Genomic DNA, 23,797 nt, shown 5'->3' on the forward strand with positions numbered 1-23,797 from the left:
CCTTGGAATGTCTTATAGTACAGAACCATTTTAATCAAACTTTGCCCGTCTCAGTAGAGCCTAAATTAACATTATCATTGCAGGAAAAGAACAAGGCTGCTGCACTGGAACTTGCCACTTTACTCCTGTCAATGCCAACTCCAGCAGGTGTGCAGCAGCAGACTAAGGGTCTTCTTTCCAGCCTGCACACCAGTCGTACTGCCTACCATAACCACAAGGTAGACCAGAACATCCATCCTCTTCTGCTTCTTTGGGTGGGGTTGTGGGGGCAGTAGGTCTATCCAGGTATGCTCAGACATCCCTTTCCCCAGCCCACCTCATCCAGCTCTTTTGGAAGGATCCCAATGTGTTCCCAGGCCATCTGAGAGACATGGTCTTTCCAGCGTGTCCTGGGTCATCCCCGGGGTCTCTTTCCAGTGGGAGGGGTCTGGAACTTTTTTCGGGGAGGCGTCAGGGAGGCATCCGAATCAGATGCCCCAGCCACCTCATCTGGCTCCTCTCAATGCAGAGGAGCAGCAGCTCAACACTAAGCCCCTCCCGTATGACTGAGCTTCTCACTCTGTCTCTAAGGGAGAGCCTGGACACCCTGCGGATGAAACTCATTTCGCTCTCTTGTATCCGGGATCTTGTTCTTTCGGGCACGACCCACAGCTCATGACCATTGGTGAGGGTAGGAACATAGAGCAACTGGTAATTTGAGAGCTTCGCCTTTCAACTTAGCGCCCTCTTTACCACAACAAATTGATTCAAAGTCTGAATCACTGCAGAAGCTGTACCGATCCACCTGTCGGTCATCTGCTCCATTCTTCCCTCACTCGTGAACAAGACCCCAAGTTACTTGAACTCGTCCCCCTGGGGCAGGATCTCACCCGGAGAAGGCACATGACCCTTTTCTGCCTGAAGACCATGGTAGATTTGGAGGTGCTGATTCTCATTCTATCCGCTTCACACCCGGCTGTGAACCTCTTCAGTAAGAGTTGGAGATCACAGCTTGATGACACCATCTGAACCACTTCATTTGAAAAAAGCAGAGATGCAATACTGACGCCACCGAACTGGACGCCTCGTCTATGCCTAGAGATTCTGTCCATAAAAGTTATGAACAGAATCAGTGACAAAGGGCAGCCTTGACAGGGAGTTTGATACTCCATACTCCAGTGAGACCCCCCTAGAGGACTCCCCAAATGACACGGTCTTCTGCCTTCTTCAAGTGGTGATCAGCTGACAGTTCCACCCATCTCTCCACCAGTGTGCGAGACACGTCCGCAATACCGATGACACAACCACAATGTTGATCATTGAACTGTGACCAAGGGTGTCCTGGTGCCAAATGCACATATGGACACCCTTATGCCTGAAAATGATGTTTGTCATGGACAATCCATGATGAGCACAGAAGACCAGAAATAGACCAGAACGTAGATGATACTAACATTGTAGGGCAAGTCATAAGGACTTGGGGATGCAACTGCAGGGAAATAATTCCACTCACATTGTGGACATTACTAAATTACAATTAGTGGATGATAGTGGATGTGACATTAGAAGACCAGAAGTAGACCAGAACATAGATGATAGTAACATTGTAGGGCAAGTCATAAGGACCTGGGGATACAACTGCATGGAAATAGTTCCACTTACATCTAGTGGATGGTAGTGGATGTGACATTATGATGGTTTGTTTGCGACAACATAAAATTTAGAGTATTGTCAATTGAATTTCCCAACTTCTATATAGTAGATAATAGTATAATTTAAGTACTGGTATAAGAAACACACATGGCACACCATCAAACAAAAATGTCAAAGTATTTCTAGTGGAATAATTGAGCTTATCTCAGTTTCCTCACAAATTTACTTAGTATGAAATCTGGACATGCTCAGATGGGGGGGAGGGGTGGGGCTAATTCATTCTTTCAGTATTGCATGTCCACATATTGCGGATGTTTCCATTCATGGTCCATATTAGGGATCACTTCGATGCGTGTTCCATACATGGGCATTGATCCTTGCATTTCTGTCTCCATCCATGTACATTTGAATCATAAATAATAAAATATGGGTTTTGTTGGCTGTAAACTAAAATCATCAAAAAATCAATTTTCTTAGCCGCAACAGAGTACAGTGTACATCCAAAAATAATGAAAAATAATCATTAGTGTGTAGTGAATATATTTTTAAATTGAAATACAAGATGTTTTCTAATTTATTGAGATGAACCTGTATGTCAAGGTACCACTATACTTTTATTACACTATACATTTTTGTTCTGCCAGTAAGGTTTATGGATGTGGTGAGGGAAGACATGAGGGAAGTTGCGGTTAGAGAGGAAGATGTAGGAGATAGGCAAAGATGGCAAAAGATGACACGCTGTGGCGACCCCTAACGGGACAAGCCGAAAGGAAAAGAAGTCACCATATATCGCTGACGTAGATAGATAAATGAAGAAATTTTTTTGGGGTCATTCTAAATAAATAATTTTCAGTCAATTAAAGGAAAATTGGGCAATTTGATATCTGCTGTGGCACAGTGGTTGGGAATCACTGATATCCCCGGTGTGAAATAGGAAGCCATGACATTTTCTATCTTCTCCTCAGGACCAGTCCCTGTTGAGTAATGCAGTGCAGTGTCTAAACAGCTGCAGTCGCGAAGGCAAAGAGCTAGACCCTGATGTTTTCCAGAGGCTTGTTATCACTGCCCGCTCCATTGCAATCATGAGGCCCAACAATTTGGTGCATTTTACTGAATCCAAATTACTTCACCTTGACCCTGGTGAGAGGCTATTAAATTGATGCTCAAATTATACAAGTATTTTATGGGTGTATGGAAAATTGACTCATTTTCTTTTTATTCAGACATCACAGATGATGGGCAAAAGCAGGTAGAAGGTGAAAGCCATAATTTCATCACACAACTCATGAGTAACTTTTGGAAGCTACACTCCCTGAAACCTAAGAATGCCTTTCTTGCTCCTGCGTGCCTACCTGGTAATTGGTAACATTCACATGTGTTCATAATGTTTGTGATACCCGAATCAGGTGTATTAAGTCATTTTTCAAGATGAATACAAGAATCTAAGTGTATGGATTTTCATTGTTCTCTCTTTCAGGACTAACTCATGTGGAGGCAACAGTAAATGCCCTGGTGGACATTATTCATGCATACTGCACCTGCGAGCTTGATTACATCAATGTAGCTTCAAAAATCTACATGCAAATGTTGCTCTGCCCTGTAAGTACATTGGCAAGTTATGAAATCGATATTACTTCGTAACTTACAACTTGGTAATTATTGGTTTCCTTTGCTGAAGCCATTTTAATGCCTTTCATGTAAATATGACTCTTTATAAGCGTTCTGAGTGGTCTCCGTTTGTCCCTCATATCTACGAGCTAGTTGATCTCACAGTATATGAGTTGCACCCTTTATTATATGATTGCTCATTTCAGGACACAGCAGTGAGCTTTGCTTGTAAGCAGGCACTAATCAGAGTGCTTCGACCACGAAACAAGAATCGCCATGTAACACTTCCATCCCCCCCACGCTCCAACACACCCACAGGTATGCTTTCTCAACCTTGATGCATTTATTTTTGCATACACTAAAATATTATATCTGGTTAGAAAAACATTTAGGTTCCTTCAGAATTGCTAGGTGTTTTCTTTATTAGGAGACAAAGATGACGATGATGATGACGACGCAGAAGACAAAATGCAATCATCGGTGCTCACTGGTGGAGAGGAGGTTAGACCGGAGAGTCAGGAGCAGAATGAAGTGGACCATGGCGACTTTGAGATGGTGGTGAGAAAAAAGCAATTGATTTATTCTGATGTTTAGATTTAACCTCCTTTACAATAATTAGATTTTACACAACTGACACCGCGAGCCCCAATAATCGTTTGTTACCAGCATGCAGTGACATAAAAACATGTTTTGGGTTTTTTTTTAAATAATTTTGAACGCATGCATTTTCTGTCAAATATGCATTCTGGGCATAGATGATGTGAGGAGAAATATGTCAAGAGTTTAGCTAACCATGGCTTTTTACATACTTCAGTCTGAATCCATGGTCCTGGAGACACCAGAGAATCTCAACAATGGAAATCCATCCCCCTTGGAAGCATTGCTGGCTGGAGCTGAGGGTTTCCCTCCTATGCTGGACATCCCCCCCGATGCTGATGACGAAACTATGGTAGAGTTAGCAATCGCGCTCAGTCTTCAGCAGGATCAACAAGGTCAGCAGGACAAAAAAGTAACTCAAAGAAGGTGGATTTGTTTTGTTTGGTCATTAATGTACATATTCATGGGGATTTTTATTTGTGATATTTAAGGCAGTAGTAGTAGTGCCCTTGGCCTTCAGAGCCTTGGCCTGTCTGGTCAAGCCCCAAGTTCTTCGTCACTGGATGCTGGCACACTGTCAGACACCACTGCATCAGGTAATACAACCACCTGGTGTCTGAATAGTTCAATTTATATATTGGCAAAAACATCTGTATATGTGTACATGCTTTGGACTGTTATTACATTATTAATTTAATGAAGTCATGTACCGTGTCCCAGATGACTGCTTTGTATTTGCTGTTACAGCTATTGCTATGATTTCAGCCCCAGCATCTGATGATGAGGGCAGTACTGCTGCTACTGATGGCTCTACACTGCGGACCTCCCCAGCTGAGCATGGTGGGAGTGTGGGCTCAGAGAGTGGAGGTTCTGCTGTCGAGTCTGTTGTTGGAGAGCACAGTGGTAGGTGATTGGAGGGGAAAACTACACACACTCCAAACCATACTGAAATTCAAAGGTGGCAAATATACTCACACTGTACTGAAGTAGAAATACAGATTTTTGCGTACTAAAAAAAAAAAGTTGCATTCAATTCCTTTTAAGTGAAAGTAAGAATTAATTATATACAAAATCTTTGGACAAAATAGTTTCACTCTTGCACAGTGTTTATTCTAAGAATTACAAAAAAAACTAATTGGCTCATGCTTTTATGACAGTTTTCCCGTAGCTTTCCTAACATTGTTTGACTAACACAAAAAAAAACAATTATTCAACCATACGGATTTTGCACGTTAAAGAAACGACAGGCTGTAAATAAATTAAATCAAACATAAAACAATGATACAATCCCTAAAGTGCCTTTACTGTGTTTTTAGCCAAAACTGCTATAGTCCTTATGTTGCCTGCTTGCTGTTCTACCAGCAGCCTTCGAGTTGTCTCATGATATGTGACTTTGTGGACAGATTCCTCAGAGAAGGGAGGAAAAAAAAACAGTAATATTCTCCCAAAGATTTGCATAGAGAATGTCCAGAGTTAATTCCCTTCTATTACACACTCTTTTCAACTGAAAAAGATACTTTTTTTTTTTTTTCCCAAATTAAATGGTTTTTCTCTAAATCTGTCACCACTGCTGTTAATGCGCTTAGGTTGACGTTCTTCCTTTTCCCTGCCAGCACTGTTTTTCGGACCTAAATTTTTGATCTCGAGCAATTAATGTCAATCATGATTGACTTAACCCCTCTCTTTTTATATTTTTGTCATCGGTGACTTTTGGAATAACTAACAAGCATTTTTGTTAAAATGAAGCGTAGAATGAACAAACGTGGAATTTTAAATGTAAAAATTAAAAACTAACCCGGAAAATAAACTCAACATTATACATGACAAATTAGGTTTAGTACATTCTCATTTCATCCAGACCACTGAGAATGTTCAATGCCTCATTTTCATTACAGTGTCTGGACGCAGCAGTGCATATGGTGATACAACTGTGGAGGGACACCCTGCAGGTCCAGGCAGCGTAAGCTCTAGCACCGGTGCTATCAGCACTACAACAGCTCAGCACGAAGGTGAAGGCTCAGAGGGAGAAGGAGAGACAGAGGGAGACATCCACAGAAGCAATAGGTCAGATCTAAAGATTACCATTTGATTTCTTTCTTGGTCAATTTGTGTGTTCTGACAAAATGTGATTTTTACTTTGTGACTAGGCTTCACATGGTTCGTCTTATGTTACTGGAGCGCCTGCTGCAGCACATGTCTCAGCTCCACAATGTTGGTGGCGTTCAAGCCATCCCTTATATGCAAGTTATTCTCATGCTGACCTCAGATCTTGACGGGGAGGATGAAAAGGATAAGGGTGCCTTAGATGATTTGCTTGCACAGCTTATTGCTGAGCTCAGCATGCATAAGAAGGTATCTGCGGACTGTTCATAAAGAATCCTCTTAATAACGCACTAGTTTTACTCAAGCAACCTATTCTCTCTGCAGGATGTTGCAAGAAAGAATGATCGCTGCCCTATGAATGAAGTACACCTGGTTATAATGAGATTGCTCAGTGTCTTCATGTCTCGAACAAAGTCTGGCTCTAAATCCTCTTCCGAGGTACTTTACATACTCTCTAATCTCACAGCATATCACTAAAAAGATGTCACAAAAAGTATATTCTGTGTACTGAAATGATCTCATCTCAATTTACCCACAAAAAAAAAGGCTGTGTGTGCTATGTTATGAATAACAGTTCAATACACATACCTTACATACCAGAGACACATGCGACTTTTTTTTGTTCCTCCCAGTCATCCTCGTTGATTTCCAATGCTACAGCGACTGCCTTGCTCAGCCTGGGTGCCATTGATTACTGTCTCCATGTGCTCAAATCCCTGCTTGAGTTCTGGAAAAGCCAGCAGGGTGAAGAAGAACCTGTGACGACAAGCCAGCTCCTTCGCCCACACACATCTTCCTCTCCCCCAGACATGAGTCCCTTTTTCCTCCGCCAATATGTCAAGGTATACTTTTGTAGAATCAGGTCATGTAGAGTAAAAGTGACCCAGAAATGTGAACTAACTGAGTTGGCCCTCCCAATAGGGACATGCTGCCGATGTGTTTGAAGCCTATTCCCAGCTGCTCACTGAAATGGTGCTCCGACTACCGTATCAGATCAAAAAGATAGCTGACGCTAACCCACGTATTCCACCACCTGTGTTTGACCATTCCTGGTTTTACTATCTGTCTGAGGTAAGACTTTGGGATACTGTGGGGACAGCAATTTTTTTTCATAGTGTAATTTATAAAGAAAACTCCTTCTTTCCAGTATCTGATGATCCAACAGACACCGTTTGTCAGGAGGCAAGTTAGAAAGCTGTTGCTCTTTATCTGCGGCTCCAAGGAAAAGTATCGTCAGTTGCGGGATCTGCACACACTTGATTCTCATGTGCGCAGCATCAAAAAGCTTTTAGAGGAACAGGGCATCTTCCTCCGTGCGGGCATTGTGACAGCTTCATCTGGCTCAGCTCTCCAGTATGATACACTCATCAACCTGGTGAGTGTAATTTGGTAAAAACCATTTTGTCTGAATCTTGTGTAATTTGGCTTTTTTTGTCTCAATGCAGATGGAACACTTGAAAGCTTGTGCTGAAATTTCCACTCAGAGGACAATCAACTGGCAGAAGTTCTGTATTAAAGATGACTGTAAGTAGATGAGTAGTTTTCTAAATGGAAGTATCATGAGTTTAATAGTCTATCATTGTGACTTTCCTCATTTGTAATTTTTTTTCTCTTCTACAGCTGTGTTGTATTTCCTACTTCAGGTCAGCTTCCTAGTAGACGAGGGTGTTTCCCCAGTCCTTTTGCAATTGCTTTCATGTGCCCTGTGTGGCAGCAAGGTTCTGGCCAACTCCTCATTCTCAGGGGGTTCTAGTAGCGGACAGGGAGGAACATCTCAGTCCTCTCAGAGCAAGTCCTCCAGTAAAAAGAGCAAAAAAGAGGACAAAGAAAAGGACAAAGAAGGTGAGGCGATGACGAGCTTTGTTGTGCAGCGAAGATATTTTAGATGCAGATGATCCCATTACTTTTTTTTTTCCTGTGTCCTGATCATAGGGGATGGAGGTGGCTGTCAGGAGGATCAGTTGTGCATGGCTCTAGTCAGTCAACTCAACAAGTATGCAGACAAGGAGACACTCATCCAATTTTTGCGCTGCTTCCTGCTAGAGTCCAACTCCTCAGCGGTGCGCTGGCAAGCCCACTGCTTGGCCTTACATATCTACAGGTAGTTTAAAAATTAAGTGTTTACATTTAGGTTTAGCTTGACTCAACACTAAAGTCATCTTTTACAAGATCATATTTTGACCTAACACGAACAAATAAATGTACTAAAAAGTTGATTGCTTTTTAAACCAAGTATAAGTGATTATTTCATCAAAACTCCCAATGTATGTATTTCTCACCAGGAACTCAAGTAAAGCCCAGCAGGAGTTGTTGCTGGAGCTCACATGGGCCATCTGGCCAGAACTTCCAGCATATGGCCGCAAAGCTGCACAGTTTGTCGACCTTCTTGGGTATTTCTCACTCAAGACCCCGCAGACCGAGAAAAAGGTTTGTCGACTTTTGACGTAAACTACACTGATTTTGAAATCTATTTTCTGTCTTTTCCATTATAAGCACATACATTAGTGGTAGTTCAGTAGTGTCTTTCTAGTGATCGTTATTTTCATAATGTATGTATATATGTACTCTTACAGTTATTTGGTCCCCTGTTTTCCTTAACAAGGATTAACTGCACAGGACATTGTAGGTAGTGATTCATGTACCTAATGAGATTGTATCTTCTTCCTCCAGCTGAAGGAGTATTCCCAGAAGGCTGTGGAAATTCTGCGAACACAGAACCATATCTTAACAAATCACCCAAACTCCAACATCTACAAGTATGTGTTTGAGCCATGCTGTCTTTGAACAAAAGTGCAGTGCAGAGTTGTGGACATTCATTTTTGCCTTCTCCTTTAGCACTCTGTCAGGTCTGGTGGAGTTTGATGGCTTTTATCTTGAAAGTGACCCGTGCTTAGTGTGTAATAATCCAGAGGTTCCCTTCTCGGTATGTTTGACAAAACCCGAGTTGGCTTGGAAAATTCATGAATCCTAAACATTCTCAATATTCTTTCATGTTTGCCTTCAAGAATATCAAGCTGTCATCTATCAAAGTGGACACCCGCTACACCACCACTCAACAAGTTGTCAAGCTTATAGGCAGCCATAACATTAGCAAAGTTACTGTGAAGATTGGTGACCTCAAACGTACCAAAATGGTCCGTACCATCAACCTCTACTACAACAACCGGACTGTACAAGCTATCGTGGAGCTTAAGAACAAGTGTGTTTCAATTTTCCATTGATATGATGCCATGCTTTCATCCTACTGGTCACTGGGTCACAAAGCCAAAAAATCGACTTTTCATTGTGCTTTCTCATCTTCAGGCCTGCTCGCTGGCATAAAGCTAAGAAAGTACAACTGACCCCAGGTCAAACGGAGGTGAAAATTGACCTGCCTTTACCCATTGTTGCATCTAACCTGATGATTGAGTTCTCTGACTTCTATGAGAACTACCAGGCCTCCACTGAGACACTGCAGTGTCCACGCTGCAGCGCATCTGTGCCTGCCAACCCTGGAGTGTGTGGCAACTGTGGTGAGAATGTATATCAGTGCCACAAGTGCAGGTGAGCGGGATTCGTCCTCTGCTGTTCTTACACTCCTTTGCTAACTTTCATGACAGGAATTGCAGATTGTAACGTGCTGTTTTTTTTTTTTTTTTTTTTAAACAGATCTATCAATTATGATGAAAAGGACCCCTTCTTGTGCAATGCTTGTGGTTTCTGTAAATATGCCAGATTTGACTTCATGCTATATGCCAAACCATGCTGTGCTGTGGATCCTATTGAGAATGAAGAAGACAGGAAAAAAGTAAGCAGTGCCTTATTTAGACTTCAAAACCCTATTTGAGCATGTTGTGCTGAGAATTTTTTACCTTCTCCTGACCATGTCTTTTAAAAACTTTTTAATTCCCACAGGCTGTGACAAACATTAACACCCTTCTGGAAAAAGCCGATCGTGTCTACCACCAACTGATGGGTCACCGGCCCCAACTGGAGAGCCTTTTGTCTAAAGTCAACGAGGCGGCACCAGAGAAGCCACAGGTAAGTCTTCAAGTGCTATTGTTCTGCAGGACATGGTGCAGAATTTGAAACATGGGACAACACCGTTAATATAATTTCCGAAAAATTCCCACAGGATGATACAGGAGCTGCTGCAGGTCTTGGTACGTCTTCTGCCAATGTGAACAGATATATTCAGCAGCTGGCTCAGGAGTACAGTGGAGACTGTAAAACGTCATTTGATGAACTCTCCAAGATTATACAGGTTTGACACAAAGAACATAACCTCCCAAATTGCTGAAGGTGCTTACATATAGTGTGCATTAGGTGTTTGTTTTTTTTGTCGACAGAAAGTGCTTGCATCTCGCAAAGAGCTGCTTGAGTATGATCTGCAGCAGCGCGAAGCTGCCACCAAATCCTCCCGAAGCAGCAGCAACAACCAGCCGACCTTCACGGCCAGCCAGTACCGCTCCCTATCTGTGCTGGGTTGCGGCCACACCTCGTCCAACAAGTGTTACGGCTGTGCCTCAGCGGTCACAGGTCACTGTATCACACTGCTGCGTGCCCTGGCTACTAATCCAGCCCTGCGGCAGATCCTTGTCCTGCAGGGACTTATCCGTGAGCTTTTTGAATATAACCTGCGGCGAGGTACTGCAGCAATGCGAGAGGAAGTACGCCAACTAATCTGTCTGCTTACCAGGTACAGTGCTGCTCTGTATCCTATTGTTGTAAAATGTAAGGGGTTTTCAGTGCACTACTCTTAATCTGTTTGATGCTTGGTCGATGACAATATAAACTTTCCATTTCATTTTATTGTTGCTCCATTTTGCTGTAGTCCTGCTTCTCAATTATTCTTTTTACATTATTGTTTCTCAGAGATCACCCAGAAGCCACTCAGCAGATGAATGATCTTATCATTGCTAAGGTTTCAGCAGCCCTCAAAGGTCACTGGGCCAATCCCGACCTGGTATGTCTGCTTTTATCTCCTCATTTAAGGCCTCATATTTGTACTGTGGTTCTGTCTTACGTTTATGGGAGCAGTCACACATTTATCTCATCTTTAAAGAAAGCTACTGGGCAGTGCCAAATTTCACAATTTATTTACAACAGGTTAGTAATCTGCAATATGAAATGCTGCTGTTAACTGACTCGATTTCAAAAGAGGGAGGATGCTGGGAGTTACGGCTGCGCTGTGGTAAGTGGCTGAGTCATTTTGAAGTATCAGCAAAGAAATTTGAGTCCAATGTCTGTCTCCATGCTGTCAGTAATTTAAACTTCCCTTTCTAATGTAAGCTAAAGCCAAATCTGTTTTTTATTTTTTTTTAGCCCTCAGTCTGTTCCTCATGTCAGTTAACATCAAGACACCTGTCGTGGTGGAGAACATCACTCTCATGTGCCTGAAAATCCTGCAGAAGTTGATCAAACCTCCTGCCCCTACTAGCAAAAAGAACAAGGTGGATATTGACTAATCATGCTGGTGCTTTGCATTTGCTTTGAGTAAAATTAAAATTTACTGTTTAATTTTATGGTAGGCAGTTAGCTGTAAAGTTGATGTGGAACCAAAGAGAAAACCCACACCTTACAAGATATATTATTACATTGAATTACACACAGGGGAAAAGGGAAACTGTTTAAAAGTATGGCAGCTCGTGGAAATGTAGCTTTTCATGACACTTTACCAAGTATCTGTCTGTCCAAGGATGCTGCTACTGAATCCCTGACCACCATAAGACCCTACAGTAATGAAATCCATGCTCAGGCCCAAATGTGGCTCAAAAAGGATCCCAAAGCTTCATATGAGGCCTGGAAAAAATGCCTCCCTGCAAGATGTAAGTGTTGTACAGACAAGTACCAAACTTGTCATTATAACTGAATACTAATATTTGTCTCCAATGCTCCTGCCAATTAATGGACATGACAGGCCATGAAATGGCTACAAAACCCCAGGAGAAAGGTGAACTCCGGAAGCAGTATCTGCTGGAGAAGTATGTTTGGAAGTGGAAGCAGTTCATGAGGTCCAGAAGAGGTGAAAGCCTTTTCCCTCGCCTGCTCAAGCTTAGCCACAACAATTGGTTGCGGCAGGTAATTATTAAATTGTACAAATTATGTTTTGTAGGATTCAGAAATGCAGTCATCAAAGAAATTAGTTGACATGAGTATTTTTCTTGCTACAGGTCCTTTTCACACCTGCCACTCAAGCCGCCAGACAGGCAGCTTGCACGATTGTGGAGGCTCTCACGACGATCCCCAGCCGCAAACAACAAGTCTTGGGCCTGCTCACCAGGTCAGACTCACTGCAAAATAAAGGCGGCATATGCTGATGATTTATAGTGTTTGTAAAATGATGATGTAATTAAGTTTAGTAAACTCTCTCAATTCCAAGTCTTATAACCAATGGGAAAGTCTTGTCGTGTGACCGTGTTTTCCTTTGTGGGTTAGTTATCTGGATGAGCTGAGTTTGGCTGGAGAGTGTGCAGCTGAGTATCTGGGTCTCTACCAAAAGCTGATCAAACCAACACACTGGAAGGTTTACCTGGCAGCGAGGGGGGTCCTTCCTTACATCGGCAACCTCATCACCAAGGTAAAACCTGATTTTGATATTTTCTCTGAAATCAACAAGATGCAGTTGATTTATTTGACCTGAACAAAAGTGATCAAGACACCAACTGGCCTAAACTACTATTGATGACCCCCTATGAAATATTTTTCAGGACATGTGCCAGTTAAAGTTTGTGTCTTGCAATTATTTATTTATGCATTTGTCTTTCACAGGAAATAGCCAACCTTCTGGCCCTTGAAGAGGCAACTCTAAGCACAGACTTACAGCAAGGCTATGCTCTCAAGAGCTTTACAGGTGTGCAGATTTCCCTTTTTTTTCAAACTGTACTTACCCTAATTTCTCATGTATACTGCTCATAGTTTTCTCCGCAAAAATAGATATTTTGTGGCCCCCACCTTACTATGAAAGTTTAACGTTAGTGCGGCCTCCAAGTTTTTTTTATGAAGGTTAGTTTTACTGTGCAATGACCCCACGGTAAATTGAGTTTGAGACCCCCTCCCCTAGAATAGCAGTCTTATTCACGCAAATGATAGCAAAGATTTCAAGTCATCTTTCTGAAACAGTTGATAACATTCTGCGCTTTTTTTTTGTCACTCCAGGATTATTATCATCATTTGTGGAGGTGGAGTCCATTAAGCGTCATTTTAAAAGCCGGCTTGTTGGCACTGTGCTGAATGGCTATCTGTGTCTGAGGAAGTTAGTAGTGCAGCGTACCAAACTCATCGACGAGACTCAGGACATGCTGCTGGAGATGCTCGAGGACATGACCACAGGTCAGTTTGAATGAAAACCTAACTTCAGATTTTGAGTCCTGTTGTGTGTCATCGCTTAGCGTTTTTGTTTTTCCACAGTTAACATGATAGAAAATAAGTCTGACCATCTTGCGCTGTTCATAGGTACTGAGTCGGAAACAAAGGCCTTCATGGCAGTCTGCATAGAGACTGCCAAGAGATACAATTTGGATGACTACAGAACACCTGTTTTCATTTTTGAGAGACTCTGTAGTATCATATATCCTGTAAGTTGGCTTCATCTCAGGTGTACTTGACTCAGATGTATATTTCTAGAGAAATAATATTTGAAAAACATTGCGAGTCTTTAACTTTTCATTTAACTTTATTTTATTTTTAGGAGGAGAACGAGGTGACAGAGTTCTTTGTAACTCTGGAAAAAGATCCTCAGCAGGAGGATTTCCTTCAAGGTCGCATGCCTGGAAACCCGTACAGTAGCAATGAGCCAGGCATCGGCCCCCTTATGAGGGACATTAAGAACAAGATCTGCCAAGACTGCGACCTAGTGGCACTCCTTGAAGATGACAGTGGCATGGAGGTAAAAAGAACCCGTGCTTATTTTGTCATTTTATCATGTCCTCTCCCTCACCACTCATGATTGTCAAGGTAAATGATTGCAATAAACACTCTTTTTATTTTTCTCAGCTTTTGGTGAACAACAAAATCATTAGCTTGGATCTCTCTGTAGCTGAAGTCTACAAAAAGGTCTGGTGCCCAACAAATGAGGTAAAGTTCTAAAGTGAACCCATTAATGACGGAGCCTTAAAAATTGTATCTGGGAAAACTTTTTGTCATCAAATAATATTGGTCTTTCATTTCAAGGGTGAACCAATGAGAATAATTTATCGAATGAGAGGTCTGCTCGGAGATGCTACAGAGGAGTTCATTGAGTCGCTTGACTCAACCACAGGTTATATCCCTTCCCTAATATACGTAGTGTCCCACAAGACTTAGACTGTCAAGTCTACCAAGCTTTCTTGCTCATCTTTATCAAGTCATTTTCATGCATGTTTGAACCATTGTTGTGTAAGGTTTCTGATTTTGCAAGTAAAAAAATGCTCCCCCAACCACCTTTGTGCAGATGAGGAAGAGGACGATGAAGAAGTGTACAAGATGGCAGGAGTTATGGCACAGTGTGGTGGACTGGAGTGTATGCTCAGTCGGTTATCAGGAATCAAAGATTTTAAACAGGGTCGTCATCTGCTCACGGTAAGATGATATGCTTATTTCCAGTAGTAGAGTGAAATACGTTTAAAACATTTTATGAAGAATTAAATTATAAAAATGGGCTTTTGTCCTTAATGAGTAAACAAGAACATGCAAAACAGTGTGACAGACTCAATGTGAAAGAACATTAACTTTGCATCTGTTGCAGCTCTGGCTGACTATTTTAACATGTTTTATCTGATCAATAATGTTACAAAACAAAATCCATTCCATGCATTCTGATACAAATAATTTTCCCAGCAATCATTTTTTACAAATATACACTGCGTTGCTCAAGAACACATTCACTCCCACTTATACAGTGTCCCTGAATGCACCTTCCGCACTTAGCATTTGCGATGTAAATATGAAAGGGGGCAGCGGCTGCATGAATTAGTTGCCAAATATTGTTGTTTACGATAAACGAAGATGCTGAGTATCGTGCTCAGCATCTTCAGGAATCACCTGACATGAATGCTCGTGTTCAGCTGCGGTTGGCCATTATAATGAGTCTTCAGATGAGACAGGTCTATGATTTACAACCTTGCATCACTTCAAAATGCTAACACACTTACACCATTTTCCGTCTTTTGCTCCTGCTTTTTTCTCATCAATTTAGTTTTTCCCCATTCCGCACCAACAACCAGGCTCTTCTTCATTTCCATTTTCTCAGTGACGTCATCGCGTTTTCCCTTCCATACACATTTGTGATTAGCAGTTTTGCAAAATTCAAGCCCGCTTCATTCAAGCCTTGTGTTGGGTACATTAGACAAGGCTAGCTTTGTTAAAAATAAAGCTTCATTGCTTTATTACTTTATTGCAGACGGAAGCTTGTCAGACACAAAAGTAAATTTGTGTGCAGATTAATTTTCTCCAATCACCAGTGACTGATAATTTTTTAAAATTCCATTGCAACATGAATGTTTGTAGCAAAGTGTCCATGCCATTCTAATCAATGACGTAATCATGACTGTTTTGGTGTTTTTTTTTTTTTTTTTTTTTTGCAAATTAAATTAATGATTGAAGATGGTGAGTTGTTGTCAGTGCGCAACAATATATAATAGGAATGTAATGTATAAAACCAAGTTTGTCAAGTTTGTTTGTCACCAGTCAAGTGAGATAGCGTTTTGTTTTGGTTTTTTTAGTGATTAAATGTGGCGGTTTTATAGATATGAGGATTCTGCCCAACATTGACAGTATGCATGCACGATGAGAAAAAAACATTTGTAATTCAAAGCTGATTTGTATCTTCTCAGGTTTTACTAAAATTATTCAGTTATTGTGTAAAAGTGAAAATCAACCGACAACAGCTAGTCAAACCAGAGATGAACACACTCAACGTCATGCTCGGAACGCTAAACCTGGTAAGTGCCTTTTTTTTGTTGTTGTAGTATGGTAGCAAAAGAGGATGTGATGGTGATCGGGATGCATTCTCAACCAGGCTTTTACTATGCTGTTGAGAACAATAATAGCTTGTTCTATCTTTAGGCTTTAGTGGCAGAACAGGAAAGTAAAGACAGTGGTGGGGCTTCCATAGCAGAGCAGGTTCTGAGCATCATGGAGATCATTCTGGATGAGGCTAATGCAGAGATTTCAGAGGACAAGGTAGGTACCGACGCACTCAAACAAAAACAAACTTTATCTAAAGAAACCCCAACCGCTTTTGGCAGTGGTCACAATTGTCTTTGTAATAAGTCTCATTGTTTTTGTAGGGTAACTTGTTGCTGACTGGCGACAAAGATCAGCTGGTCATGTTATTGGACCAGATAAACACTCCGTTTGTGCGCTCCAACCCCAGTGTACTGCAGGGCCTGCTTCGCATCATTCCATACCTGTCGTTTGGTGAACTCGAGAAGATGAAGATTTTGGTTGAGCGCTTCAAGCCATGTTGCAGCTTTGACAAGTAGCTATCACTGTTGTATTCTAAACTTCCATGCTTCAAGTCTTTCTGCAGACTATATTGAAACCTTCTTTCCCTTCAGGTATGATGAGGAACATAGTGCTGATGACAAAGTGTTTCTGGATTGCTTCTGTAAAATTGCTGCTGGAATAAAAAATAACAGCAATGGCCATCAGCTCAAGGACCTTATTCTGCAGAAAGGAATCACACAAAATGCACTGGACTACATGAAGAAACATATTCCAAATGCCCAAAAGTATGGCATTGTTTTTCTTTCATGTCGTTGATAAGTAGTAAAAGTTGGCTTAATTGGCGAATGTTTCTTTTCTCATCAGCCTAGATGCCGATATCTGGAAGAAGTTCCTCTCTCGACCTGCGCTACCCTTCATTCTACGATTACTCCGTGGTTTGGCTACCCAGCATCCCCCAACACAGGTTGTATGCAGTTTATTAAAATGTAGTGTATTGGACAAAAATGCTACTTAATAATGCCGAAAGTCAAGTATGGAACCATGAATGAAAGAAAAATGTTACCTTTTTTTGAGCAGGTGTTGATTGGCACTGATTCAATTACCAACCTGCACAAGCTGGAGCAGGTTTCCAGCGATGAAGGTATCGGTACGCTTGCAGAGAACCTTCTGGAAGCACTGAGGGAGCACGACGACGTCAATCTAAAAATAGAAGCAGCACGTAGGGATACTCGGGCCGAGAAGAAACGTATGGCCATGGCCATGAGACAGAAGGCTCTGGGAACACTGGGCATGACGGTACACTCTTTATTTCACACAACTTGCTGTTGTTTTTTATTTCTGTCACATGCTGCTTGAAGTGACAGTGTCTTTGATTTGCAGACCAATGAGAAAGGTCAGGTGGTGACGAAGACCTCATTGTTGAAACAAATGGAGGAGCTGATAGAGGAGCCAGGCTTGACTTGTTGTATCTGTAGAGAAGGTTACAAATTCCAGGTACAACAAGGCACATTTCCTTATTTATGTCATCTCAATTTGCCAGTGGTAATGTATAGTATGGTATAGCAACTTACCAGGTATGTTTCCGATTCCAGCCCACTAAGGTCCTGGGTATTTACACGTTCACAAAGCGGGTGTCACTAGAGGAGTTTGAGAACAAGCCTCGCAAGCAGCAAGGCTACAGCACTGTGTCGCACTTTAACATTGTCCACTACGACTGCCATCTGGCAGCTGTCAGGTAACATCATTTATTTTTAAGAAAAACGCTCTTATTCTTGTTATAAGTTTAATATACACACACTTTTACCTTTGCTTCAGGTTGGCCCGTGGGCGAGAAGAGTGGGAGAGTGCTGCTCTTCAGAATGCCAACACCAAGTGCAATGGACTGCTTCCTGTTTGGGGGCCGCATGTTCCAGAATCTGCATTTGCTACATGCTTAGCACGGTATAGGGGGGGAAAGGGGAAATGAAATAACCTTCAGCAGACAAACGACATAAAATATGCACCCAATGAAATTCTAATCCCTCTGCACAGGGCCTGCTGTCTCTTTTTTATGGGCCATTGCCCCCAATACAGATATGCCCATTGAGTCATGTGGTTGTAAATTACACCATTGAAGACTGATTATTTTTTTCTCTTTTTTGTGCCATACAGACACAACACATATCTGCAGGAGTGCACCGGGCAGCGCGAACCCACTTACCAACTCAACATCCATGACACCAAACTGCTGTTCCTTCGCTTTGCTACCGAACAATCATTCAGTGTGGACACAGGAGGAGGTGGCCGAGAGAGCAACATCCATCTCATCCCCTACATCATCCATACTGTGCTCTATGTACTCAACACGTATGTATTGCAAGAGAACTAGAATTGATGAGATTTAAAGTTCACTTTCTTCACTGTACCATTTTGGCCAACTGAAAGAACTTGCCCTCATAGCTTAAAAAAGAAAGTCTTGCATTTAACAACGAGAAAGGAGCAAAGGTGAAAGCCGTTTGCAAATGCACTTTGGTTGTTTTAAGTGGCTAAAGGTAACTTTGTATAAGTTTGCTTTAAAGCATTGTTTTCTATTCCACACACACAGCATTACAGTTTGATAACCGTCACCATGGCGACATCCTGAGGAACACCCACACACTGTGGATGCTGCCTTTGCAATTCAATTTGTCACCACGATTCAGTGTGAAATTACATCAGGAGCCTCGGTTAAAAGTCAGAGGTTGATTCCAGGACAATTTTTCATTATGTACAGATTGCAAAATGCACTACACTACTAAATAGAGTATCCCCATTGGTTGCGCATGCACACACACACACACACGATACTTGTAAAGCTGCTCTGACTAAACCATTTGATTGAGTGACCACTGTCACACGCTGTAGGAGGTAGAGATGGCTGACCCATGTGGCCCACCCTCCAGCCCTTCACACTCTTTACCCTATGTGCCTCGGTGTGTGATGTGGCCCACAATACCTTTTTTCAGGATCGCAATGACTGCATCACCCTCCCTGGCTCAACAATTGTTTTTTGTTCAATGAGCCCCCTGTAGACAATACTTTTCTGATGAATGAGAAGTGCCCCCAAAGGTGGGGGCTGGTGGTAATAGCGAGATCCATGAAATAATTAACGCCACCCCTTGAAGACTTTGGAAATGCCTGTAGATGTCACATGACGTCACCAGTGAGCATCGAAGCAATAGAAAATTGAGTCCAAAAAAAAAAATTAAAATGTGCAGGTAAAAACTCGGAAAGTTGCACAGATAAAAGCCAAACTTAGAGATACAAAAAAGTTAGACACAAAAGATTTCTGTAAAAACCCCCAATTTGACTTCTGTAATAAAACTTTTGGGTGGTATTGTTAACCTTTCGCTAAACCCTGCAGAACACGGGCTACATCCCGGGAGGAGAAGAACCTGCAGAGTTTTCAGGAGCAGCTGTGTGAGAAATGGGTGGAGAGCTCGTACGACGTGGAAGGGCCGCACTACTACACCGTCCTGGCCATGCACATCATGCCGCCCGAACGCTGGAGGACCTCACGGATTTACTTCCTCCGGAGACTGCTGGTCAATGCACACACCCGCAAGGTGTCGGCGAGCATCGTGAATAAGTACGGCTCAAGTGTAAATACCTATGAGTGACTGTGCTTTTAAAGCACACGGGTTGAAATGACTATCTTTGTTCTCCTCCTTCCCTTTTCTCAGACTGACAGATAAATCACCAAAGGAATATGCAGTCTATCGCTCTCCCCTTCTCTTCTGGGGCCTGGTGGATCTCGTCTATGACATGTTCAGGGTAATGTCCCGAAACTTACAATGGTACCTTGACTTGAGTTAAATTTCTTCCGTGATCATTCTCAAAATGAGTGAACATTTGGAACACAAAAAAGCATTTCATGAAAATTTTGTCTTCGTAGTTATTCAAGTGAGTACAGATAAAAACATTTGCAAATCATTTTACACAATGTCCCAACTTCATTGGAATTGGGGTTTGTAAATTGTTGAATAAAAACATAACATGACCCCTGTCATGGATCCAAAACAAATATATGGGTGGGGATAAGAACAATTCCCATTTTAACGACAAAGAACCAGAATTTAAAAATGAACTGTATGTTTGGGTTTTGCATTTTGTGTACAACAGAATAACCAATGACAGATTAGTACGGGAATACAAACAGGATTTATAACAACAACAAATGAGTACACTTTTCAATGAGTTCAAGTTATCAACATTTATACAGTTTATCATTTCCGTCAGCGAAATCTACTTGGGGTCAAAGATGTGTAACATTGATTAGTAAAACTCTCTAATAGCACATTCTGGTGTAACAAGTCATGGCTAATACTTGCAAGATACTTGTGTGTCGATACTCACTCCTGCTATCAACTGGTCGGCGCACAAAGCAAAAAGAAATTGACCAAGTGATACCTGTTAGGTAGGACACTCATAAGTCGAGGTACCACTATATTTAGCCTATTGGCTTAAAAGCTCTCAAAACGTAGCTCGTGCTCACCTTCTCTCGACCTTTTGGCTCTGCAGAAAGTTCCCACCAGCAACACGGAAGGTGGCTGGTCCTTCTCTCTTGCCGAATACGTGCGCCATAACGACATGCCCATCTACGAGGCCTCGGAGCGAGTGCTCAGGGCTTTCCAGGATGAACTTATGCCCGCCGAGTCCTTGGCGGAGTTCTTTGATGTTGTAGGTCAGTACTGTATTACACGCATGCACAAAAACAAAGATGGGGAGTTATTAAAATAACCTGAAAACACAATCTTATGCAAACAAGATGAAACAGGCTTTCATTTTGAAATATTTTTAAAAATTCACACAATATTCAAATCGATATCAATTTTGACTAATTTCAGAAAAAAACGGATTTATTATTACATTAATTTTAGCTGCATTGAAGACCAAATGGTAGGAAGTATACTGTGACTTCATCTTCATCCTGGAAAAAAGTCAAACTTTAGTTGAAAACTAAGCTTCATAAATTAGTTAAATGTTTTGAAATCGATGTTTGGCCTGCGATTGACTGGCGTCCAGAACAGGGGGTAGTCTACCATTCACCCGAAGTTAGCTGGCATAGATGCCAACATTTCAGCAACACTGGTGGGGATAAGCAGCTTGGAAAATGGATGAGTAAATTTCATTATTAAAATCCTTTGAGCAAGAATGATTTATGTGTGGTGAAGAATAACTGAATGACGCGTCTAAAACGGCACTGACTTTTGTACAATACATTTGCATTTAATATTTTCCAAGGGTTTATTTTCAAACATTTATTGTGATAGAATTTGAAACTTCTCTGTTGCATTGGGTTGGATATTTGATGATCACTTTGGCCTACCATGCTACTGCATTTTAGAACCATTGATCACACACACACACACACACACACACACACACACACACACGAGACATACATGTTTTTCCTTTACTGGAAATAACTATTGCGATCCCATGTCGCCATGTTTCAGGTCTCCTCTCTGAAATCCCAGATCCGGACCTCTTCCTGCAGGATTTGTTGAACTCTTTGCCCTGACTGGTTGTATGATCCACCCCAACACCCAAACAAAACTGCATCACAACTCCATTCGGGACAGCCACCAAATAACACTTTTCCCCAATGTGTGCACACAGTGTATACGCCATGCTTTGTGCCCCCACCACCCACCCCCACATATACACACGCCACCATCCCCCCCCTCTAATGACATCTTCAATTGAACCTCAAGCAGAATCTACGTGTAGTCTCGTAATACACCATGACTTTTGCACACAGAGCTAATTCCATGCAACGCAAACAGAGATGACGACGACTTGTGTTGAGCTGAGGGCTTGATTTGGTTGAGCGGATGTCCACTGGCTGCAAATTGGGCAAACAACACGATGCATTCGATTTTATCTTGTTTTGCTTTCGGTTCCTGTTCAAGGTTTTGGTCAGTGTGTTTTAAAATGGCTGAGGACCCCCCTCACGTTCTTGTGATCTAATTTATCCTCCTTTGGTCGTCACATTTGGTCCTAACTGGAATTTGAGTAAAAGATGCCATTTTTGTTTAGCGTATGATCAAGGTTTCTTTTGTCAACCTCACAAACACCCCCCCCCCCCCCAAAAAAAAGGAAAGTATTGATGAGTAAGTTTTATTTTCCTCCTTGACACTATGCCTTGTTCACCTTAACCCTTTGTGAGAGTTCATCTGTTGCCGTGATATTTTAGATCGCCTACATAATAAAGCAGATGTACGTTATATCCCTAAAGACTTTTTTTTTGTTTGTATTTACTTAGGGTTTTGCATTGAATTTTTTTTTAAATTAGTTCTCCAATGAAAGTTGTCCCCCCAAAAAAGAGAGGGGGGTAAAAGGTAGCAACACAGCTGCTGTTTCTCCCCAGCGAGGTGCAGCTGAGTTTTATGGTCACAGACCTTGAGCAGAAGTAGAGGTTTGCCGTCTGAATGCATGGTGTGGACTTGACTAACTTTATTGTTCATTCTTCCCGCTGCTACAGTTGTTCAAATGTTGCTGAATGTCTGCTATTTGAATTAGCCCAATTATTAATAAAGTTGATATATGGTAACGATGTTTTGAGTTACAAAATTCTTTGCAAACATTCGCTTTTATTGTGACACATCCATGGTGGAAGATGTGACAAAAATGTTGTAATTAAAAGCGTGCTGCAACAAAATTTAATTATTACTTAATTAGAGGCACAAAAGTATCAAAGGAAAAAATAATACACAAAGCTAGAGACCTGTCATAAACAAAGGGTAGAAAAATAGTGTGGAGCAATGACCTGAGCAACCACTTGGCAGGTAAAAAAATATCGACTCTGTAAATCGGTCACCTTGTCAGCAAAATTCACGGTTTGAACTCAAAATAGGCCATCTCCGAGAATCGTTCATATCCGCTGAGTTTTTGTTTTTCTTGTGGGGGGGGGGGGTGTCACCACCACTTCCTTCACAGACTGTTTCATACTCATCAGCTCTGGCAGCAAGATATTCCACACCTTCACCTCAATGTTTAATCATGAATGTTAACAACTCAGCGGACTATATGCTGGCGCATTGGTCTGAGGAGGTCTGGAGCGGACATTTTCACCTGCTACTCTTACGTTCAAGCAAAATTTTTGCTCATCAGATCAACCGGTGTTGCACTGTTTTCCTTGTATTTTAACATTGGGGTCCTCAGTGTCGTGGCCCTGCTTGCGATTGCGGCGGAACAGCAAAGCGCACGTAACATCCGCAACAAGAGCTGATCCACTAGTACGATCCACTAGTACATCTTGTAGTAATTAAGAAACACACTGACAATTATCTAGTTAATATACGGTATCAAGCAACTGAGCGATGTTATAACAAAATTAACTTCAAATACAGAAATGGGCAATAAAAATTAAAAAAAATATTGTAATATATTCCTGCAGGATGCATTTGGGATTAGCCTTTGAAGTTGTTAAAGGTGAAAAATGAAGTAAAACAGATTGTCAATTCTTTTCCAGAATGAAAGTGCTTAAAGAGGATGCTATTCATGTGGCACAGCTTGAAGCAGGAATTTGGTACAGGTGGAGATGGGCCTTGCGCAAGTTGGAGGCCGAAACAAAAAAAAAAAAGAAATGAGGAGAAATTTATTTGAAAGGTGTAAAATGCTTTTTTGTACATTTTGAAATTTGAACATTTATTTTGCGTTACTGTACTCTTTTAGAGCAGGGCTCAGCAACCTTTTTGAGGCTGAGGGGTACTTCATGAGCACCGATCGTATGAAGGGCTACGTGTCCTGTTTGCGGCAAATTTCAGACTGTTCATTACACGGACATAAAATATTTTTGTTTCAATTTATTGTTGTAGATGACATTACAGGTATTTTTAAATTTTAATTCATGTAAGTCCGATTAAGAATTTAAAGCACAAATAATAGGAACAATTTGTGGCCTATGGTATTTTTAGAACATACCTCG

General features: G+C 41.6%; 1 protein-coding gene across 11 annotated transcripts in view; it reads left to right on the forward strand.

Moving 5' to 3' along the window:
• ubr4 (ubiquitin protein ligase E3 component n-recognin 4) overlaps positions 1 to 22,423 on the forward strand; it is a 65,440-nt gene extending 43,017 nt beyond the window's left edge. For 6 of the 11 annotated variants that reach the window (XM_061835549.1, XM_061835580.1, XM_061835593.1 and 3 more), the window contains 55 exons: positions 84 to 218; positions 2,598 to 2,772; positions 2,856 to 2,987; positions 3,110 to 3,231; positions 3,447 to 3,558; positions 3,668 to 3,798; positions 4,055 to 4,232; positions 4,329 to 4,433; positions 4,585 to 4,740; positions 5,733 to 5,901; positions 5,985 to 6,189; positions 6,265 to 6,378; positions 6,573 to 6,782; positions 6,862 to 7,011; positions 7,088 to 7,315; positions 7,386 to 7,464; positions 7,561 to 7,782; positions 7,873 to 8,041; positions 8,223 to 8,367; positions 8,611 to 8,696; positions 8,776 to 8,863; positions 8,946 to 9,139; positions 9,244 to 9,483; positions 9,589 to 9,727; positions 9,835 to 9,960; positions 10,055 to 10,183; positions 10,269 to 10,618; positions 10,795 to 10,885; positions 11,029 to 11,113; positions 11,245 to 11,372; positions 11,618 to 11,747; positions 11,840 to 12,000; positions 12,093 to 12,202; positions 12,358 to 12,499; positions 12,691 to 12,772; positions 13,078 to 13,251; positions 13,375 to 13,496; positions 13,610 to 13,807; positions 13,915 to 13,995; positions 14,092 to 14,179; positions 14,351 to 14,478; positions 15,732 to 15,839; positions 15,964 to 16,080; positions 16,188 to 16,378; positions 16,458 to 16,631; positions 16,711 to 16,810; positions 16,924 to 17,142; positions 17,227 to 17,340; positions 17,439 to 17,581; positions 17,662 to 17,787; positions 17,998 to 18,192; positions 19,229 to 19,453; positions 19,548 to 19,638; positions 20,386 to 20,548; positions 21,324 to 22,423. In XM_061835549.1, the coding sequence (XP_061691533.1) occupies positions 84 to 218; positions 2,598 to 2,772; positions 2,856 to 2,987; positions 3,110 to 3,231; positions 3,447 to 3,558; positions 3,668 to 3,798; positions 4,055 to 4,232; positions 4,329 to 4,433; positions 4,585 to 4,740; positions 5,733 to 5,901; positions 5,985 to 6,189; positions 6,265 to 6,378; positions 6,573 to 6,782; positions 6,862 to 7,011; positions 7,088 to 7,315; positions 7,386 to 7,464; positions 7,561 to 7,782; positions 7,873 to 8,041; positions 8,223 to 8,367; positions 8,611 to 8,696; positions 8,776 to 8,863; positions 8,946 to 9,139; positions 9,244 to 9,483; positions 9,589 to 9,727; positions 9,835 to 9,960; positions 10,055 to 10,183; positions 10,269 to 10,618; positions 10,795 to 10,885; positions 11,029 to 11,113; positions 11,245 to 11,372; positions 11,618 to 11,747; positions 11,840 to 12,000; positions 12,093 to 12,202; positions 12,358 to 12,499; positions 12,691 to 12,772; positions 13,078 to 13,251; positions 13,375 to 13,496; positions 13,610 to 13,807; positions 13,915 to 13,995; positions 14,092 to 14,179; positions 14,351 to 14,478; positions 15,732 to 15,839; positions 15,964 to 16,080; positions 16,188 to 16,378; positions 16,458 to 16,631; positions 16,711 to 16,810; positions 16,924 to 17,142; positions 17,227 to 17,340; positions 17,439 to 17,581; positions 17,662 to 17,787; positions 17,998 to 18,192; positions 19,229 to 19,453; positions 19,548 to 19,638; positions 20,386 to 20,548; positions 21,324 to 21,388 (8,040 nt within the window). In that variant the 3' untranslated portion in view covers positions 21,389 to 22,423. The remainder of the gene's footprint in view (positions 1 to 83; positions 219 to 2,597; positions 2,773 to 2,855; positions 2,988 to 3,109; positions 3,232 to 3,446; positions 3,559 to 3,667; positions 3,799 to 4,054; positions 4,233 to 4,328; positions 4,434 to 4,584; positions 4,741 to 5,732; positions 5,902 to 5,984; positions 6,190 to 6,264; positions 6,379 to 6,572; positions 6,783 to 6,861; positions 7,012 to 7,087; positions 7,316 to 7,385; positions 7,465 to 7,560; positions 7,783 to 7,872; positions 8,042 to 8,222; positions 8,368 to 8,610; positions 8,697 to 8,775; positions 8,864 to 8,945; positions 9,140 to 9,243; positions 9,484 to 9,588; positions 9,728 to 9,834; positions 9,961 to 10,054; positions 10,184 to 10,268; positions 10,619 to 10,794; positions 10,886 to 11,028; positions 11,114 to 11,244; positions 11,373 to 11,617; positions 11,748 to 11,839; positions 12,001 to 12,092; positions 12,203 to 12,357; positions 12,500 to 12,690; positions 12,773 to 13,077; positions 13,252 to 13,374; positions 13,497 to 13,609; positions 13,808 to 13,914; positions 13,996 to 14,091; positions 14,180 to 14,350; positions 14,479 to 15,731; positions 15,840 to 15,963; positions 16,081 to 16,187; positions 16,379 to 16,457; positions 16,632 to 16,710; positions 16,811 to 16,923; positions 17,143 to 17,226; positions 17,341 to 17,438; positions 17,582 to 17,661; positions 17,788 to 17,997; positions 18,193 to 19,228; positions 19,454 to 19,547; positions 19,639 to 20,385; positions 20,549 to 21,323) is intronic. The other 5 variants (XM_061835576.1, XM_061835603.1, XM_061835613.1 and 2 more) reach the window with 2 other exon arrangements.
• Positions 22,424 to 23,797: the final 1,374 nt, after the last annotated feature.

This window comes from Syngnathoides biaculeatus, chromosome 2 (assembly GCF_019802595.1).
Source record: "Syngnathoides biaculeatus isolate LvHL_M chromosome 2, ASM1980259v1, whole genome shotgun sequence".
Classification (NCBI taxonomy): domain Eukaryota; kingdom Metazoa; phylum Chordata; class Actinopteri; order Syngnathiformes; family Syngnathidae; genus Syngnathoides; species Syngnathoides biaculeatus.